The following is a 21220-nucleotide window of genomic DNA, read 5'->3' as shown; positions in this document are numbered from 1 at the left end:
ACTTTTTGTCTGCATGTTTACCACTTCTATCCCTTTTCAGATATTGATGTTTGGTGTCCACGTGTCGCAGGCAAATATCCTCTCTGGGAGACAGCCACAGCGAAAGTCTGAGGAGATGCGTTGCAAAATACAAAGGTCCTGTTTTCTCTTTTATTAACATCACAACTTAAGTGGCACTTAACAATATTTTTAGTTTTTTTTTTTTTTCAGATGGATTTTTAATATCTAATTCCTAACTGGATTTAAAATCATAAGATAACTACCTCATTAAAAAAATCTGAAGCAAAAATATATCAACAAAATAAACCATTAAAAGTTGTTATCACCGTTGCGAAGGTGCAAGTCCAAGGACAATGTTTGAGAGCTGTTATCACTGTTGCAAAGGCTGTGGAAAATACTGTGTCTGAGCTCACAGATGAAGATAATTATTCACACGCAAGAAAAAGCAGGACCCATGGAACCAAACACGTGGGGTAAAGAAAAGCGTTACACACAGGTGGAGAGCATGTGATGGAAGACAAGAGCCTCACTTCTTTCACTTTGGAATAAACAGAGGAGAATAGTCTGATGTGCCAGGCCCAATGAAAATCCGAGAGAAACACGGTTTGCATTCAGTGAGCTGCCGCTGCATGGCCTTGGACCTGTTTACATTACAGAGGGTCATTCAACAGCTACTCTAAACTACATGCATGCACCTGACAAAGATTTACTTTTATATAACATATTCAATGCATGTTTTTCTCATATTTAGGTCAGTAATCTACAGCAATTTCATTTTTTTCCTTCCCTATTCACCTGCTGTTTAAAGGGCTAGATATAAGTTTGCCATTTTATACTCACTACTGCCACCTCAGGTCATACGTGTAACTGAACCTTATATATAGGTGGGCTCATTCTACACTTTAGGACATTGCTGGAACATGTAGGGGTATGTACATAATTTTGACATTTTTAAACTCCGTATAGTCCCTTTTAGACATTTATATCACAGTATAGGGCAGGGTACAACAGTTGTCTTGCTTTAAATATTCCTTGTCTAAATGGTGTGGCCAAGTAAAAGATTGCATATTCATAGCAATGTCATGATAATCTATGTAAATGTAAATTAATGACAATAGTTTTTGCAAGTAAACACAGCCATGGACCTCATTGGCCAAAGATTTGGCCACAACATTCTCAGTTTAAAGGGGCTAGATGCAAGTTGGTAATTTTATGCTCACTACTGCCACCACTGGTCTTATGTGTAACTGCAGTCTCTATATTAAGCTTGTGCATGACGGCACTTCGGACCAAATTAACACCTTTTTGAGTGACAGTGCAGGATTTTAGAGGCAGTTGTGGTGAATAGATCTGGGCTCATTCTACACGTTAGGACATTGCTGGAACATGTAGGGGGAGGAAAAGACTTAATTTCAACATTTTTAAACTCTGTATAGTCCCAACTCATTTCAAGCTCTCATGATACCTCCAGCACATCCTGGTTGGTCATGTGAATCAATAATATACACATTTAACAGTAAGTAATTCGAAAGTAAGACGAGGCTTAGAAGTGGATACCGGATGTCCTTAATCTTAGTTGTGACCGTATAATTTATGGCTTTTGAAGACATCATGGGGGATTATCCGGTTCAGTGTCAGCATGTCAAAGGGGGATCTGAGTGCAATAGGTCACAGGATGAAACTACCCCATTGTTCGTAGTTCGAGTTGCAGCAGCAGAAAATACAGAAATGGGTCTATAAAGCATAATTCTCAACTCTTCAAAACAAAGTTGAAAAGTGCATTTCACGTTTGATAATCATTTAAAAAACACAACAATGCATAATACATGTGAAGAGTAAAACAGACACTGAATTGGCCTGCTTTACCTGATCAGGTAATGAGTTCCACAATATGGGAGATCTGACTTCAGGCCCGGTCTCCTCTGGAGACGAGGTTAGTTGGGGAGACAACGAGAAGGTGTTGATTAGAGGAACACAGTGGGCACCTTGGGACATAGGGAAAGAGCATGTTCTGGATGTAAGGAGAGGAGAGGCCTTAAGTAAAATGTTTAAATCAATTCTGAATGTTACTGGCAGCAAGTGCAGGGAGGCAAGGGAAGATTGGAGTTATGTGGTCGTATCTGTTAGTGCTGGTCAAGAGCCTGGCTGCAGCGTTTTGGACCATTTGGAGGTCATTTGGATTTCAGGTCAAAAATGACTCCTAAGTTGTGGGCACAGGGTTTAATTGGGGTGGAAAATTGACCAAGTTTGTAGTTGTCTATGATAAAAGCAGTAGTATGAGTGAGACCAAACACAACTATTTAAGTTTTTGATTTGTTCAATTCATGTATATGTTAATACTAAACAATACATTTGCAAAAACATTCACAATAAATCTTGTGAATGTTTATGAATACACTAGTCACTAGACTGCTGTATTCATTAGTCCAGTGATGACAATTAATTTAATGAACACAGTAAAACTGTAGCACTGTGGATTATTAGGAAATTACAGAAAATCAAGACAAAGTGGAAGTCACAAGCACTTTAAATGTTTCTGAAAACCAACCTTGCCTAATAGCTCAACTTAAGAGATACCTTATTTGATGTGCCAGCACAGTGATTTCCTCTATAGTAAAAACAAGGGACCAGTGGCACCTCTTGACAAGGAGGCAAGACAAACTTGAGACACGTATTTCCAATTTGGATATTTCTGGGGCTGGCAGCATATATTAGTTAGCAGTCATAAGCTTATTTTACATAAATTTCGTTTTAATATTGCACATTTCACATCTCTATGCAATTCACAGGGCACAATAAAACGTGTGATATTTACATAGACCACCTATCTTATAAACACATGGGTTGGGGGACCAGAGGCCAAAATGGCAGTGTTGTAAAACAAAAAGAAGGAAAGGTGGTCGTCCCAGAATCCAAAAATAAAGAAATCTGACTGTTTCATACCCATAATATGACATAAAAATGCAACACTCTTACAAAGACGCACAACTGAAGGAAATCTGCCTCGGGTGATTGAAATGACATTGGAAAACTCAGTTTACACTTGAAGCTTCAAGCATCAACCTACCAGCCGCAAAAAAAAAAGATCACTAAGGGTCTGTGCTAACCTTGAGCAACCAGAAAAACATCCTCAAATGAGTCTGCCTCAATAGCCAGTCCTGTTGCTAAACCAGACACATTGCAGTGTTTTGACAAAGAGATGAGTCTTTGGCCTGTGTGTGTTATTGCCTGTCTTACACGCGTGGGAACAACCACCTATTTTGTTCTTTAGCGGCTACAGTTATAGACATGGAAATCTCTAGAGTGTGGCAGCTATTGCTTGTGTTTTGAAATTGTGGCTTGGAACAGAAAATATGAGGCCTGTCAGTCTCTATTTCTTGTAATAGGAGAGGACATCTTGCTAAAGGCTAGCTTTCACTGTCCGATCTGACAGCTTAATCTGGCCATTTTTTTCTCCATTCCCTTGGTCTGTAGGAATAGCCTCGAAATACAGTCATAGCGAAAGTAGTGGGAGATTTTTGGCTGTCATCCCGTTCACAGTACATGGTTGCATCCCACCAAGCTGCACTTTTGTACATGTTGCCACTTTTGAAAGGGTCTAATTAAGGTAATTATGCTGCTGATGGCTTAATACTCTCTATTTTAAGCGGCTGGGTGAGAACTGTCAGCCCATTCAGTGTTGAGAAGATATTGCGTTGCCTGTCAGCTCCTGTGTGGCCTGTAGCTGTTGTGGATTTGCATATGCATGTGTGTACATACTGTATCACTGTGCAAATTTATTTTATTAAAAAAAATGATTTGAGAACTTCCTTCTTGACAATATTGCAACTGTGTACAGTGTGTAGTGTATAGACATTCTTTTAATGTATTGAAAATATGCAGTCTAGTGATGTGCTCGAGGCAGGAAGCTAGATTCCTATCTATTTCCGTTGTAGCTGTTGTCATATTAACCAAAACAAATATCTAACTGTTGTTGGAAATATTTGATAACACTTATTTTATCGTCTCAAATGTCATTCCTCTTGTTCTTGCACCTTAAGCCACAACAGGACCACATTTTTTAGTTGTAGTTTTAAATTTTTAATTGCTATTTTTAATTAGTGATAATCTTATATCACTTCCTGCCTCCAGCTTATGTCACTGATGATGTAAGCAGCGAAAGGGTCTATTAATGGCTCTGATTCTGAATTTATGCATATATACAAAAGGCTGTATTCAGATAAAACCTTCAAAAGTCTCAATGCAAAGAATGCAAGTGTTCACTAGTTCATTAGTTCACTCAAGAATCTGGGAAAAGGATGGGAGGATGGAGGAATAAATGCGTTAGTGACAGTTCCTCACAGTAATTTGAGCAAATGATCACAACATCTTTAAAGGCTGATGTGGTTATTCTCATCGCCATGAACAACGCTTACTTTTTGATGCAGATCGTAACAATGCTTTCAGCACCAAAGTCAGAGCATAAATGGGGCTAGCACTGCACCATGGGCTAATAAATTTTAAAAAATGAACGAAAAAACTCACATTACTTTAATATTTAAAATGTAGCATATTCTTGCACAGGCCTAGGATACAGATTTAAACTTGCATCACACTACTGAAGAATGCATAGTTGCAGCAGCCAAATGTGTGACAGTCACTGAGACATTATTGCATCACATCAAGAAACTTAAGTGCTTGCTTATTATTCTCTTCCATTGTAACCTCATTTTATTCTGCCACCATATCCTAGTGCTGTATGAGCCACCGAGAGGGGGCGCAACGGCATACAAGAAAAAACTTGTAAACATATACATAATAATAATAATTTTGTACAGTGTGCAATAATACATTTTACTGCAATCCTTTATTATGTGACCTAAATATATTAATATCTATGCATTTTGTTTATAGCTAGGAACCATTTAAAACGTTTCAGTGGAGAGCTCATTTCGGTGTTGCACTTGTCCGACCGTTAAAAGTAACCGGTGTTTGTTTACGTAAACAAACGTGTGGCGCGTTTCTTCTCTTGTAGATTTCATTTTTTATTTTACATTTTGACTACTCGTGTTTATTATTTAACTAATAAATTGCAAATTCGATTTGGAGGCTTAATACACTCAAGTAAACTATGCCAGCCCTGTAGTAGCCAGACAAAATGTTTACCTCTTGGAGATGTAGGCCTACTTCTGCTCTCGGTACAGTTTTTCACACCTTCAAAACAACAACAGGTTTTAGAAATGCGTCAAGTTGTCATTCAGATGAATCCATTAGAAGATTCATTGAGGAGAACACAGAGGTTGTGGGAGGGCAGTCGCTCACGCCAGAAATCCGTTTGAGATTATTTACTCCTAATTGCAGATTCTGGAAAGAAAGGCCTGAATTGTGGCCTTTCAAAGACCCCTATTGGGCCATTTATTGGCCCGGGGGGCAGGCTCTCTCGAGGTTGGTCTTAAATCTCCTTCTCTAATCTCATTTGGTTTGTAGCTGGAGGCTAAATACGTAATTTATCATGTAGATATCTTCTGGACAACCCCCATGAATGCAGAGGAAAGGCTGTGCTGGACCTGGGGAGCGGATGTGGAGCCTCAAGCATTGTAGCCAAAGAGTGTGGAGCTGATCACGTCACTGCCAATGATATTGACGCCGGTGAGTGAAAACCGAAAACAAGCAACAATAGGTGATTGTGACCATTAGCCTGGCTCCACATCTGGAGATGGGTCCCCTGGAGATGGGTCCCCTGGAGATGGGTCCCCGGGCGCTGCACTGCGGTCGTCCACTACTCCTGACGGGTTGCCCCAGCAGCATCGAGGGACAAATTTCCCTACGGGGACAATACAATACAGGCGCTTGTCATATAATTAGAATATCATGAAAAAGTGCATTCACGTCTGTTTTCCAACTTAAACTGTGAAACTAATATATGATATAGACTCATTACATGCAAAGTGAGATATGTGTAGCCTTTATTTGTTATGATTTTGATTATTATGGCTCAGCTTGTAAAAACCTCAAATTAAAAATCTCAGAACGGTAAGACTGTAAGCCATAATCATCCAGTTTACAACAAATAAAAGCTTGACATGTGTCACTGTGCATGTACTGAGTCTATATCATCTATTAGTTTCACATTTTAAGTTGAATTACAGAAATAAATGAACTTTTTCATGATATTCTAATTATATGACGAGCACAGAGCAACTGTTTGAATGTAAATGTTTGATTCATGTTTCAGTTGTGACATAAAGAGAAAAAACATGAAATTATGACACAATTGTAATACTTTCAAAGATAATACCATAAAAAAACATGTAAAAATAAATCATTAAGAAGAATTAAGTAATAAAATACATCTATTATATGTGTCAAAATGAATATTTGTCACTTAAAGATGTACTCACAGTGGCATGAGTTACTTTTGTTTTTACTCAAGTGATATTACTCAAGCAGAAGTAAAACTTACTGTATGAAAAATTACAGAATGACTTATCAGGTTGTTTTTAATCATAATTTCAGCTTTTTTTTATTTACCTGTACATTTGTAAATACACTCGCGCTGTAGTTCTATGTAAAATTGGTGTCTTTATCATAGTTTGAATTTAATCTTCTTTCACGTGCCCTTATAGTCTCATAGTTAAAGTTTTTATAGTTTATTATCTAAAGTTATGTTTCATGTTTCATGTTGCACGATTGACCAAGAATAATTCCTAGTTGTGAACCTCTTCATAACCATTGCAAAAAAACTGATTCTGATTTAATGTTTATTCAACAAAAATAAAATATTTTACATTATACTTTACAAGTCCAAGATGTATTTGGGTCACGGTTTGTCATTCCAGGGTGATTGTGGGTCCCGACACCGCATCAATTGAGAACCACTGCTCACATTGAACTTCACTCTTTTCTCTTCAAGTTGCGGGGCTTGTGACCATCATGAACTCAGAACTGAACAACCAGGAACCTCCAGTTTGTTTGGCTGATGACCTGATAAATACATATCCCAAATCGTTTGATTTAATGCTCCTGGGAGACATGTTTTATGACGAGACTCTGGCCGCTTCTCTTCACGCCTGGTTAGATCTCTGCATCAAAACTCATGGAACCAAAGTGCTGATAGGAGACCCAGGGAGGGCTGCGTTTGAGGCGCACACCATTCATCAAGATCTGCAGCACCTGGCCCAGTATGAGCTACCAGAGTCCGTTCAAAAGGAGAACTATGGTTTGACCTACAGCAGTGTGTGGTGCTACTGTCCAAAATTATAAGAGTCTAAACTTTAAATTCAATAATTACATTTTGTTGCATTACATCATGAATATATTCAAATCAATGGTAATTTCAATTCTTGATTCCACACAAGAGGACTGCTGACTATGAATACTAAACTGTGTCAAAGGCTCATTGTATTCTGAAAGTTTCTTTTGTTTTTACGTAGTGGGGGAAAAAAATTGTTTGGCCGAAATCCAATAGAAAGTCTATGGGGAACTGACCAAATACTTTTTCCCCCCACTGTATGTGTCAAAGAGTTACATTTTAAACAAATGTTGATGCACAAGCGTGTGGTAATGAAATAAATTATACTTTTCTGCAGTTTGACAATCTGGTATTTATTATAGCAACATTTTAAAAACGTGTTGCCTTCATGTAGGTCATATAGGTTTGAATATCAAACAAAAATGAAAAAAAAAAAACATGCCTTAAAAATCCACATACAAAAAAACATTCGTGATCTAAAAATTGGTACAATGTCACTCGTCCGTTGATGCTTGTCTCATTTTATATCGCCTCTGAAATTCTTGAAAAAGGCCCGTTGATTCAGGGACTGGCGCTGGACTCTGTGGAGAAGACTTGCTTGGAGAGCCGTCACACCATACTCCTGTGGAGAAACCCAAGTTGCTTTTAACTTTTCTTCCAAATGTATAGAATGTGCTCAATCTCTAAGCTCCCTTTTACCTTTTGTCATAATAACCAGTGGGTTTCCCTCTGCTGGAACGGTTTCCTCCTCTGTTAAGCAAAGAGACAATGTTACCATTTTTCACTATTAATCGACAAAGATGTTTGTAACTCTTGAAGTTCAGCTATACCTGCTTTAGAGTAAGTCCTGCAGTCTGTGTCATTGGACCCTTCCTTGAAGTTGAAGGTGTTGGGTAAGACATTAAATTTCAAAACATTTTCTTTTAGAGGCCTCACTTCATCAGGTTTCTTCAGTATATCCAAACTTTTTCCATCATTGCAGGATGCCTTCTCACAAAACTGACCATCATCAGAATCTTGAGTTTTCCTTTTTGGTGTCCCACATTTGTCTTTGTGTTTATTGCGTCTTAGGTGTATGGTTTTCCCATGGGTACCACCGACTATGGCAAACTTTTTGTTTTTCTTTTTCAGCCTAATTGTGGTGAGCGGAAAACTCTTCCTCCATTTTTCATGCACGCGCTCTTTCACAGAGAGGTTTCCTGATGGTTCCGCTTCTTGTTTGTCACTTTTTGCAAAGGGGCTGAACTTAATATAGAGCCTTCTCGGTGCCTCTTCGGTTTTCCCAAACAGAGCATGGGCATTGGTCTGTGACGATCGTACATGGCTTTGTTGGTTGCCATCAGAAGCACATTTTTTATGAGACGATCCAAACAGGGCTAGTTCAACAGTTTCGACGTGTTTACTGTTTCTACACTTTGCGAAACTCTCGAAAATTGTTTGGGATTTTAAATGAGATGAAAGTTTGGGTTTTTTGGATGGATGCAATAATGGGTCAAAAATATCGCTAGCAATTCTTTTGTTGTTCTCTTTAACATCGTCACGAGTACTGACTGGTTGTGCAGAAGCAGGATTTTCTGTCTCAGCATCACTCCCCTTAGGCTCTTTTCCGCAGTCTTGCACATTCTCTAATGATTCGTCACTTGTAGTCATTTCACTCTCAGTAACATTTGAACTGTCCAATTTGTGATTATTTGTGTCTCTGCCGCTTGAATTTTCTAATACGTGTTCATTTGTGGCTTCATCCAGTTGGCTTTCTGTAGATGTAGCCAAGTCTTCATGTTCATTATGAGGGTCTGTCTGAGTTTCAGGGACCTGGCTTTCATCTTCACTTTCACTTGAGACTGTAATGGTTGTTTTGTTGGGGCTTTCATCTTCCTGAATGTTCTCGGATTTTGTGGCGAGTAAAGGAAAATCATCATCTTCTGTCAAGTCAACAGTTCCCATAAGCCAACAATTTTTATTCTCAAATTGGTCGAGTTTTTCTTCGTTTTGATTGTCCTCTTTGCACTTGCATTTGCCGTCTGACGATAAACCAAAAATGTTCTCTTTCCATTTTTCAATACAACAGATCTTTTCTATGGTGGATACATGGCATGTTTGACTCTCTGCACCATCCTGGTCACTTTGTGGAATTTCCTCTGACACGGCAGCATCTGCCATCTGTGGGATGTCACATTCTGTTTGTTCAAAGATCACTTTTGCTTCTTCTGGATGCAAGACCTCAATCTTAAATGAGTAGCTTGAGTCGTCCAACTGAGCGTTTAGGACACACTCGTTCTCTTCATCCCGCTCTTCTAGATCTAGATGTGAATGGGCAGAGGCATTGTGGTTTTCCTCATCTGTGTTGTTGCTCAAACTGTTCACAAGTGGGATACTGCTAAGTGGGGTTGGAAGCATCTTGGAAGGGTCATCTTCTTTTTCTTCTGCTTCATTCTTGCATTCCTCAGACTTTGGAATTGCAGACTTGACCTCAGTTTTAAAACTGACATCTATTTTATGCTTTGGTTCTGCATCTACACTTTTGCAGCGATTACCATATTTTAAAACATAAGGCAAGCCGAACTCTTCATCAATGTCGTCAAGTCGTTTAACATTTAGCCATGACGATGTGTAAGAGGTTTCCTCTGCATAAACTTCATCAGGCCTAAGGACATGGTATCTAGAGGAATGATTGCTTTGGTTTTGTGACAAAATAACATTGTCTATATCAATCTTACTACAGAAATGCCTAATTGTTGTCATTTCTTTACTTAATCTACCAGTTCTTGCCTCATTAACAAGTGCTTTGCTGTCACCATTCCAGAATCCGTGAACTATTCGCTTTAGAGACTCACATTTGTCATGTATATTTTCAGATTTATGTTCATTTCCTTTATTTTCCAACTCTAAAATCTTTTCATATAACATTCTGAGTGTCCATTCAGTGGTCGGCAACGAGGAGGGCTCACACAGTTTCTGCTCTTTTGGAGTTTTCTTATTTCCTGTCTTACTTTTTCGCCGTCCAGACAATTTAGTTCCATAATTTCCTTCCACTAATTGAGCAAATGTAAGACGAAGAGTGGAGAGTTTGGTCCCTGCATCGTGGGCACTTAATTGAATTTCATCCCGAGGAGGAGAAGAGATTTGAGCATTTGCTTTATCTGAAATATTGCTACAACTAGTAGCAATGGTCTGCACTGGTGCTTTGTCCAAATGTTTAGAAGTGAAAAAACATGAGCCTGGTGCAGGATTTGAAGCTGGCAGAGTTGAAGGGGAGGGAAGCTTACTGGGAGAGCTTTCTTGTGACAGAGGCAAGACGACCGCTACTGCACGCGCCACACGACCTGGTGAAACTCGAAGTGAACAGTCCTTATCTTTGGCAGATGTTTCACACCTGCTGAAGTCCGATGTTTGATTCAGGGGCGGACACAAACTCGAGCTGGTTAAGATATCATTCATTTTTTGATAGAACAGAGAGTTGCCCACTTGATGAAAAGACTGGTCTTTCGTTGGCTTAGTGGTCTGAAGTGGAGCAGCACTGACATTTTTTTGCAAGTAGTTCTGAGATGGTAATGGCGCTGACAATGTATTTAAGCCATTATTGTTATTAGTGGACAGTATGTCAGGTTGTGTAATCTGCATATTCATATTGCCTCTAACAGAAGTTTGCTTCTGACCTTGAAAGGGCGCATACTGTGTTTGAACAGGAACAGCCGTCAGTGAATTGGTTTGACTGTTGGTATTATTTGGAACCATTAGGATAGAAAGAGGTGTGCCATCATTCACTGAACAACTGTTATTTGTCTTTGAAACAAAGTAGTTGTTTTGCGCACTATGGTTGTTTGCTGAAACTTCGTTGAAACAAGAGGTAGATAATGTGACAGGAGTAATACTGTAAATTTGAGCATTTTGTGCATCAAGTACCGGTACATTTGAAAAGGCAGCATTTACATTTTGCGAGTAGAGAGGAGGAGCACAAGGTGCACTAACTGCTTGTTGGGAAGTCTGGCTGTACATTGGACTCTGAACAGCAGATTGTTGTGTGTAACTCATGTGTTGCATTGTGGATGAGGTAGAAGGATTTGTCATTGGTATTGAAACATTTTCTGTCCTTGAGTTGACACTTTGATTCAAAGTTTTTTGAAGCTTAAAATGTGATTGGTAATATGGCATATTACTTGCTGATTGCGAGTTTCCAGGCATCGATGGCTTCTTTGCAAATATTAATTGCTGATTCAAACTGAAAGTAGGAGTGTTGTTCTGATTGGCTGTAATTTGTGTAGAGTTTGGATAATAGTTCTGGTGGCTGCTTGCTGGTGATGGGTTGTTTAGAGCCAAAAAGTTGTCCCGTCTTTGTGCAGACTGCTGTTTTACTCCTACATTGTGCATGGGATAGTGGCCAACCAGTGCCCCCACTCCATTGTACGACGAGTTGTTCTCATATCCTCGATTACTGGCACTTGCGTTGTAGTTAAGATGAGGATGAGTTAATTGGCGTTGTCCAGCCTGTTGGCATTGTCCGTTAGCTTGCATTTTGCTGCAGAGGGGGGCCAATGGACGTCTTCCTGGAAGATAAGGGAGTATTGAATGAGGAACAGGTTGAAGTTATCTGATGGATGAAAATTTGTCTCAATGATAAAACTATTCAAAGCTAAAAGAGTTGCATGTCTGTTATAACTTATTTTATTTTTTATTTTTTTATTTTAAGTGTTTAACTCTGTTAACAGAGGGGACCTGAGCCATTGTTGTTTTCAGAGTTGCAACTGTACTAGAGATTTTAGATTCACCTGTGGCGTGCCTACAAAGAGATTGGTGCAAAAAATACATATATTTAACCGCAATTCAAAAGCAGAACTAAAAAAAAAACTACAAAATTATAATAGAATAATAAGTATATACAGACTCTAAAATGTAGTGAAGCATACTTAAAAGATATCATAAAATGTACTTTTAACAGCAGCTACTTTCCAACACTAACTGAAAAAAAAGTAATAGTGACGTCTGCCAATGTAAAAGGACAGATAGACATGAAAAAAATGCAACATAATATTTTGCTACATTAGAAAGTAATCCAATATTATAGAAAGTAGAGAGAGAAAGAACAGAATAGATGAGATAGACATACAGATAAAAAAACAGACAATAAAAACCTCCACAGCTGCTTCCACAGCTGTGAGGTACAATCACAACATTGTGGGAATCGCAAAGTGTTTACTCAATTTGACAGAGTTCCCTGGCACTTGTCCATCGGGGCTTTTTTAATAAAATTGTCCATGCATCACTGTATGCAAGTATCCCATACATTCAAGATGTTCCCTGAGAGCTTAAAGCCTGGAAACTTCAGTGTCTGTCCTCCTTTGTCCGACATATCATAATTACACTTTTAATGGAGTTGTATTTCACATGCTGGAGACTGGCATACCAAGGGCTGAACACCACCAGGTCGTCCGCATACATTAAGAAATTAAAGAGCACAGGGGACAGCAAACTGCCCTGTCTCACACCATTATGAATCTGAAATGGTTCAGACACACATTTGCCCCATTTGACCTGCATAGTCTAATGCAGTGGTTCTCAACCTGGGGGTCGGGACCCCCAAGGGGGTCGCGAGACAAATTTGGGGGCTCGCCAGATCATGTAGATAAAATATACAAACTTTTTTTTAGCGCATATTATAATTTATTGTTGCATGTGTGTGCTATTTTACCAGAGTGCCATTATATGTTTGTAATTTGATGAATTTTATTTTAGCCATTTGTTTTTTTCTTTGTTTTTTTAAGAATTATGTAGGCTAATGTTCCAATTTCTCACGGTGTGACCCGGGCAGGGGGTCACGAACCCCTTTAACTGTTTTAATGGGGGTCGCGGCTCCAAAAGGTTGAGAACCACTGGTCTAATGGGCATACCAGTGAGAAGGACATCGAATTAGATATTTAGGCACAGCTGCTTGACACAATTTCTTAAACAAACACATATATGTTCCATGATTTGCTTTAAAGCCAAATTGATTGTCTGTAGCAGCGATAAATGTAACAAGTCTGTTAAAAAAAAATATGTTCCACAACTTTAGACAGAATATTGACAAGTGGAATGGGTTTATAGTAATCTGAGCTGCCTACTATTTGTTTAAACCATTGACAGTAAATACACTGTCAATGAGTACTACCCACCTCTGGACTCTTCTGCAAGAAAAAATGGCGAATGTTTACATAAAATTCGACTTCATTAGGCCTAATTATGCTTTTAGTTATATGCAAATTATTGTGTCCAGCCCTAATTTCTTTCATACAGAAAATGATGTGGGTCTGGCCAGATTTGTGAACTTTTGTGTTATCATCTTTCCCAGAGCGCAAAGTTGGCTAGAGGCCCTGCCCCATCCAGGGGTTTCACAAATGGCTCCCTGCACATAGATGGCCCAAGTAGAAGTAGCGGACGCATTGTCAATATGTTATATTCACATTTATGTAACAAGGCAAATTGTTGAAGTCTAGTTTCAACAATCAAACACGTGCAGAGCAGAGCAGAGGTTGAACACTTTTTCACCCACTGGCCTTATGCAGATCGCGCGGGCTAAACGCATGTTTATTTAAACCAGCCATAAGAAGAAATGATGGCACGGGGTGATCTGCTGTGTAAATATCCCTGGCCTCCGTTAGCGTTTACAGCAGGGCGTGTGGACATGGACATTATGCATCGTCTTTCGACTGAAACCACAGCACGCTGCAAACGCAGGAGCGCAGTTACAGATACAGCGGAGTTGAACAAAGTTTTAGATATTTAGCAGCACTTTCGAGTGGCTTATTTGGTTTGTCACTTACTTGTTGTTAAATTACACTGCCACGCGTCATCCTGTTGTGTTAAAATGCAGTCGACGTTTCCATTTTGAGGATAAAAATCCACTTCGAGGAAACTGAGAAGGAAATGACTTCACCGAAAACTCACGCTGAGAAGACTGAGGGAGTCGCGACCCTATAAGAGGGCGTGTCTTCATTGACAGAAAGTTATTGGACTTCAGCCTTTGTTCTTTTCGTACTTTCAGATACTTTCTGGATATTTTTAGGCTTTAGGGCTCAACCCATAGACATAATAATAGCTGTACCAGGCTGTGCTATACTCGTACTCTCACGAATGTTGGAAATGTTGGAAATCTAAACATAGCATCAGCCTGAGGGGCGTAGCATGAAGTCACGTTTTCAATTAGTTCATCTCATTTTGACCCTTGAGCCGAGCTTCTTTCAGCTGTTCACACTAATAATAGTGATAATAATAATAATATTAGATACATTGGTTTATGAAAGATTTTACAGGCTAAGTAGGCCCTATACTTTGCCTAATATGCAGATACAGGACCAAAAATGTACTTCAGTAAACGTAAAAGTATCTGATAACATTTTACTTAAGTATGCATTGTAAAATGTACTTAATAAGTAAAAAGTAAAAGTATTTAAGAGTTTTAAATCATTTGACTCAAACCAGGTCTAAACGAGTAAATCACTAACTCAGGTCAAAAACAAATTAAGCCAGGGCTAAAGGAGTAAACTACTAAACCAAGTCTAAACTGGGACTAAACCAAGTCTAAACTGGGACTAAACCAGTTCATCGTAGAGAGGTCACTTTGAAAATAAAATACTACATTTTTAAATTAAACTACATTTAAAACTTTCTACTAGAGAGTACAGATAGGCTACATGCTCTAAAATGTAGTAAAAGTAAAAAGTATTCATCATAAAATTTACTTCAGTAAAGTAAAAGTTCCTATAATTTGTACTCTTTGTGACTTTCCACCATCCATCCATCCATCTTCTTCCACTTGTCTGTTGCCGGGTCATGGGGGCAGCTGTTGGAGCTGCCCAAATCACATTGCACCAGCCCCAATGGCTCCTTCTGCAGGTGGTGGGTCCACGGGAGGACGGCCTCATGATTAACCGGGCCTGTTGGTCTCTCATAAAGGGTCTTCTGAACCGCTCTTTGTCCGACCCGTCACCTAGGACCTGTTTGCCATGGGAGACCCTACCAGGGGCACGAAGCCCCCGACAACAGAGCTCCAGGATCATTCGGGTGCTCAAACCCCTCTACCACGTTAAGGTGGTGGTTCCAGGAGGGGAAAATGACAAATCTCTGTGTGAAAATCTTATAACAACCTATGCCTGTGGTCCCCAATCCTTTTACCTGGACTTTCCTTGGTAAATTAGAGTCAAATAAAAAAATAAAAATTGAGAGCTATGTTGTTGTGATAGCTCACACCATTAGCCGTTTGATCTCTGATTGCTCTACATAAGGCAAACCATATTGTTCTTGGGCAAGACATTTCCGTTTCAGTAACTAATGGTGGACGGGAGGCTTGTAACCTATTGGTGCAAATTGGCCGCCACATCACTCTCAGTCAGCCCCAGCCGTGAAAACAGATGGTAGTTTAAGTGTTGGTAGTGTTTGGATAATACGATGCAGGGCTTGAGATTTTATTGGGTTTGTTGTAACTAGTCTAAACAATATATTTCAAATAACTGTTAGGTGGAGCCTGGGTCTCCAATACACCACAATATGACAAAGACAAGAGTCAGTAGACCAGTGCCGAGCAGATCCGCCAAAGCTGTGAGGTATGGTATAGAATAACTATCTGGGTCCTTTTGCCTTCGCCATAAACAGTGCACCATGTACTCAGCTATGCACAGCAGGAGGAAAACCTGTTGGGGAAAAAAAAATTACATTGAGAATCATAATACAGCCAGTTTCACCTGAATTGAATGCACAAAAAACACACCTGGATAATCGAGGCAGACAGGAAGAGGAAAGTAAATAATGGACTTGGTAGTGTGTGCCCTCCTTTCATGACATGGATTGTAAACAAAAAGATGAGCTGACCAGGGATGACCAAGAAGAGCAGAACTTGTGCAGAACGGTGGTTTGACCCTGACATAATTGCACGAGAAAAAGTTGCTGAATGTGCAAGGATCATATTTATGAATCAAATGATTATTTACCTGAACCTAAGAAAGCCCGGCTTGGACTATAGCAACCTGTTCTGTCCTCTGGCACCTCTCCTGGTGGGTACTTCACATGCAAACCTGTAGAGATGCGACTGGATTGGATTGAAACCAGGTTCCCTCCAATACCTAAAAAATTAGTAAAATCATGCATAACATGACTGAGTGTGGTGTTTGTCATTTAAATAAATATTTCATGTTTGAAAGCTGTTGTGAAGTATTTTTTAGTCAATACACAAATAAAATATGAATGAATAAATAAACTACAAGAACCACCACCATTTTTCTATAGTTACTCTCTGTACACATGTTCTATGTGTTTCCAACAGGAAAGTGGAGAGAGTAAAGGAATTTAATTGAATTTCCATTCATTCACATCAACTGCCTTGGGACAACAGATGGAAACTAGCATCTTTGCTATAACCTGCTATATTAACATCTCTTAACCCTACCTGAACCGAGGACACTTTCTCCAGTTTGGCTTTACGCAAATCTAAAAGCGTCTGGCAAAAAGCGTCAAAATAACAAGGATGAAAACACAACAAGAAGTGATGAAAAAGTGACGAAAACGTGATGAAAACACAACAAAAAAGTGACAAAAGAGTGACAAAAGTGTGCCTGAAAAGCAACAATAACAGAACAAAAAAGTGTGAAAAGAGTGACAAGAGCAGCAAAAAGAAAAAGACGATTAAAAAAAAAGCAACAAAAACATAAAAAAAAATATGAAAACACGACAAAAACACTCCAAATATGTGACAAAAACCCGGTGACAATGCAACAAAAAAGTTATGATCAGTTTTGTCGGCTTTAGTTTTCAAATGAGACATTACACTGTTGCTCTCCAGTCAAGAAGCTTTTAGATTTGTGTATAGCCGAAATGGAGAAAATGTGCTCGGTTAAGGCGGGGGGCAAGAGATCTTTTCATATTGTAACATCTTTGAGGTGAATCATATACAAAACAAATACTGACCATTGATTACTGGGGCATAAACGATTATTCCTGCCAAATTTGGATCGGAAACAGCCTTGTCCAGAATAAGACCCCCAATGCTGAAAGAAAAACAACCATAGGCCTGAGACACTGAATCAGAGAAAGGTTATAATCCCAATTAGAGTTGTTACTTGGACAGTAGCAATAAAGCACTGAACATGTTGAACAGACTGTAATCTACAAACATTTAGGAAAATATAGTGAAGTATTAAAAGAAGTATTTTTCTACTGCCTCTCCAGGGTGAATGCCATTGGTCACCAAGAGCGTCTTTGATTTTTAAGTAGCTCTCTGCCATTTTTGTTATACGTTAACATAGCTCACAAGGGGGCGGAAATGCTTGAGGCTTCCACTGTAACAGGTTGGTTCCAGATTGTATCACAGTAGGTTACCACAATAGCAACAGCTGCTCTGGTGCAGTCTTTTTACTTGATAATCATTTGAGCTGGAACAGTAAAGAAATAAACCCATAAAGAGTATTTATAAGAGCAAAGCGGCTGTAGAAAATGCACCAGAATGCAGTTACAGAATATTGTTAAGTCATGAAACGTGACATTCATAGCAGTGGTAAAATGCCTGGACATATCTTTAAGGCCATGCATTTTTGCTATTGTTTGTCAGACCGTGGGGAGCCTGTCTTAGTGATAGTCCTAAATTAATAAGATTAGGCTGCTACAAGATACCATGTGCAGCACTTTGAGAACATGTGCAATAGATTGATGGGAAGATTTCATACAACATACAACAACAGTGAGATCTCCATTTAAGTAGCCCTTGCTGTTGTTGCATGTTGGCTTCTTACCTGCTTATGACCATTGCAGTGATGATGGGCTCCCAGCCAGTACGCAGCAGAATCAAAGTGCCTGGGTGCTTAGAGCAGATAGTGACCCACACAGGGATAAGGCACACAATTAAGAAGTCCACCAGGAAAAGCACATATGGGTACAAGTCTGCAGCATGCACACAAGAAATTCATAAACTGTTATTCTTCCTCAACTGTTTTCCATAACATAGAAATAAATGGACTCTCTGAATCTGAATACTTTATTATTATTTTACCCATAAATGAATAGAACCACTGGCTGAAGCAGGCCAATAAGGACAGAGTAATGAGATCCCCAAAGCTGGCTGCCATCGGTGTCGCCACATTATCAGGGTTGAGCCCCAGCCGCTTCGAGCCAAAGATCACTCCCACCATAATCAAACCTGTGATATTAAGTACGCATGTTTACACATAACTTTCATCGTTTTATGGTTATTGCATAGTCTATATGGGTTACCTTGGAGTAAAGAAGCTATAAAGGCAGTAGAGACACTTGCGGAAGTGATCAGCACTATATGGTTCAAGGGCATGTTTCCTTCTGCCATCCAGCCAAGCAAAGAGGCCATCAGTGATGCTAGCAGACCCAGCACTGTGGCCTGCATCTGTGATATTGTGAATTCATAAAACAGATTTGTAAACCACTCAAAGTGTAAGCCAAGCATAAACAGATTGTATTGCATACCTGTTTAAGTGCAAGATTCCCAGTAATTAACATCCACTTTTCACTTGGAAGCACAATTTTTCCTGCATTTACCTAAGAACATTAAAACTTGTATTAAAAAAGGTGCACTGCTAGTTTAACAATTAATAATGACTAAACTTAAATTACTTTGTTGGTCATATGATGCACAGAGATTCTTGTGTGTTTCCTTCACCCAGTACAATTCACATCACTTTTCAACTGTCCACAAATTGTGCCTTGGTCTCCCTCTAGAGGAGAACACGGAGCAGGGCATGGGATGCCCACTGCTGGACATCCCAGAGATGACTGGATTTTAATAGATCCTGTCAGTCTCTCTGCTCTCGTCTCTATTAAGAGTTATCTCACCTACATCAATGAACAACTCCTATCCATCTGATGTCATAACAAAAGCCTAATTTCATTTGCAGGATCTGTCCTTTTATCAGACACATACGTCATATGATGTGAGTAAGTCGATGGTAGTGGTTAAAGAGGCACAGAATGACATCCACATCTCATCAGTCTGCCCAGGGCCCGTTGTGGCTACCACCATGTGGATAGTGAAAAGTGCTTTCAAACGTTTGCCAAACGGGTCCTTGTAGATTACAATATGAGAGCTGCAATAATCACTCTATATAAAGTGTGTACGTTAACCCCAGAATGTTGGGAACTAAGGTGAACTTTACTCTATGAGCACCAGATTAGCACTATGCTTCATGTTTGTTTCTTGCTTTGGTCTTTACACAACTGTGTGACGTTTCACACCTATGATGCATGAGCACCAAATTGCTATTCTTAGAAGTTGGCATTAGTTAACCTGAACCGTTACTTTCTTTTGTATAAAGTATATGGTACAGGACCATGTGCATTTATACCCATGAATCTGTTGTCTTGACATGTGTGTGTGCTAGTGCTTATTAATATTGCCACTGATTTCTCCAGTAGTTCACAAATACTCACGGCAGTTGAAAGTCTAGAAGCCAGAGTCATTTCAAGGTTCCCTTTCATACCTAATACTGCAGGCACCAGAATAAGGAGCTCTGTAATTTCCAGGAATACATCCCAAGTCTGAAACATTTAAAATACAAACACAACCACTGTGTATCAAGAATATTCTTGTCAGTAACACAACATTCTGTTTTCTCTCACCTGAACCAATTCTAAGAGCATCCCTGCTGAGACTGTCCCAAGACCGGCCAGTAGAAATGGCACCAGTATCTGCATTACCATGGCACAGACAGACTCATGGGGCACATTAGACTCATCTGTGTTTATTTCTGTGGTAGAACTTCTACGTCTCGATCCACCATAGTGTTCATTCGAGAGCAAAGAGTCTGTTTCACTGTAATCCCATAAAAAACGGTTGTCTGATGGCTTGGATTCACGAGATCTATAATGTTCACCAGAATATTGTGGGGTAAACTGAACAGATGTCTGAATTCCTGGAATATATCCATTCAGTAACTTTGCATCCTCTTGTGACTGTGGGACTGCCATATTTTCAGGCTAGACTTTTTGGAATGTTTTTCTGGATGCTGTAGCATAAATGCAGCTCCCGTTAAAGCCAGTTTCTCTGAAAGAAAAAGCATAATTTTATAAATCTATATGCAATATACCTTGCTACACTATAAAATCTGTGCAAATTATACTTATTTAAAGCGACAGATACAGAGTGAGATGAAGCAGCTATTAAAAAGTAGTAGTTGTATGCTACACTGGCATGTAGAGTTGCACAAGAGTCATCTGATGGCACAGACTGCATTATCATTCTTCATGCTTGCTTCCCATGAGCGACACTGAGGCAGTGTTGTCTGACTGACACAATGGCCCTTAACTTGAAATTCCAGAGGATGATCATGTTAGATTTAAAAACTTTCACACATGGATTAATATTCTATTTGTTTGCTTAAAAAGCAGACTACGCACATATATCGCATTACCACTAGTACATCCTAAATTAGATTAATTTCAGAGATTATCACAATGATTCAGAAATAATAAATAATGTAAATTACTAATTCCAGTAACAAGAGCTTCAGTTAGCAGGAAAGTCAGGATGGAGTTTTCAAGAAAAATAATGAAATCTGTCTTTCACTTGAATTATGTATACATTTAGTTAAATGTGTTTCTGTTTTTTCTTTTAATTATTATTATTATTATTAGGCAGTTGCATCATAATGGTTACTAGAAGTTAAATGTATAATGTGTGACTTTAAAATCATTTCTTACCTAATGTTGAACCATGAAGGATGGGACGTTTCTCTGCTGTTGACCGTGACCATCCTTTGCGGCCTGAGCAGTGAATGATCCTCTTGAGTCCCCAGAATGAGGGACAACAACTGACAACACACTCCTGCCCCTGTTTCACACCCTCTCGTGGACTACAACTCCACATTTTTCCTCTCACACCGGAATATGGCATGACGCACTGAGCATTTTATGGCGTTATTAATTGCTCGTTATTACTGCAACAATTTATAAACCCTCCACTCAACCTCTACTTTCTCATACTATACTTACCCTGCTGTTATA

At 39.2% G+C, this 21220-nt stretch overlaps 2 protein-coding genes and 1 long non-coding RNA gene across 3 annotated transcripts; 1 reads left to right on the top strand and 2 right to left on the bottom strand.

Moving 5' to 3' along the window:
- The first annotated feature begins 5020 nt into the window (after window positions 1-5020).
- Window positions 5021-7280, top strand: etfbkmt (electron transfer flavoprotein subunit beta lysine methyltransferase). Its single transcript, XM_079568080.1, has 3 exons — window positions 5021-5424; window positions 5498-5628; window positions 6893-7280. Exons 1-3 carry the CDS (start codon window positions 5138-5140, stop codon window positions 7240-7242), a joined length of 768 nt encoding a protein of 255 aa, XP_079424206.1. The 5' UTR covers window positions 5021-5137; the 3' UTR covers window positions 7243-7280.
- Window positions 7281-7541: 261 nt separating this feature from the next.
- On the bottom strand, window positions 7542-14120 carry LOC306971675. Its single transcript, XR_013793467.1, has 4 exons — window positions 14029-14120; window positions 8062-11775; window positions 7931-7981; window positions 7542-7853 (listed from the first exon to the last, which is right to left on the bottom strand). It is a non-coding gene; the product is annotated as an uncharacterized lncRNA (long non-coding RNA).
- Window positions 14121-15465: 1345 nt separating this feature from the next.
- On the bottom strand, window positions 15466-21152 carry slc41a2a (solute carrier family 41 member 2a). The gene is made up of 11 exons (XM_079567996.1): window positions 20918-21152; window positions 19838-20261; window positions 19649-19756; window positions 18689-18760; window positions 18464-18608; window positions 18243-18389; window positions 17986-18133; window positions 17165-17244; window positions 16192-16323; window positions 15972-16120; window positions 15466-15894 (listed from the first exon to the last, which is right to left on the bottom strand). Exons 2-11 carry the CDS (start codon window positions 20183-20185, stop codon window positions 15718-15720), a joined length of 1506 nt encoding a protein of 501 aa, XP_079424122.1. The 5' UTR covers window positions 20186-20261; window positions 20918-21152; the 3' UTR covers window positions 15466-15717.
- Between the last annotated feature and the right edge of the window lie 68 nt (window positions 21153-21220).

This window comes from Gobius niger (assembly GCF_951799975.1).
Source record: "Gobius niger genome assembly, chromosome: 12".
NCBI classification, from domain to species: Eukaryota; Metazoa; Chordata; class Actinopteri; order Gobiiformes; family Gobiidae; genus Gobius; species Gobius niger.
The sequence above is the reverse complement of the archived record's forward strand: the minus strand, read 5'-3'. Positions and strand labels throughout refer to the sequence as shown.

Bases quoted from the DNA above. Each gene is read 5' to 3' on its own strand.
- etfbkmt (XM_079568080.1), top strand. From the start codon at position 5,138: ATGTTTACCTCTTGGAGATGTAGGCCTACTTCTGCTCTCGGTACAGTT. The intron at 5,425-5,497 runs GTTGGTCTTAAA...TTTATCATGTAG, and splicing joins GGGGGGCAGGCTCTCTCGAG to ATATCTTCTGGACAACCCCC. The intron at 5,629-6,892 runs GTGAGTGAAAAC...TTTCTCTTCAAG, and splicing joins TGCCAATGATATTGACGCCG to TTGCGGGGCTTGTGACCATC.
- slc41a2a (XM_079567996.1), bottom strand. From the start codon at position 20,185: ATGGCAGTCCCACAGTCACAAGAGGATGCAAAGTTACTGAATGGATAT. The intron at 17,245-17,985 runs GTAAGAAGCCAA...TTTTTCTTTCAG, and splicing joins ACTGCAATGGTCATAAGCAG to CATTGGGGGTCTTATTCTGG. The intron at 16,121-16,191 runs GTAAATAATCAT...CAATTATGTCAG, and splicing joins CCGGGCTTTCTTAGGTTCAG to GGTCAAACCACCGTTCTGCA.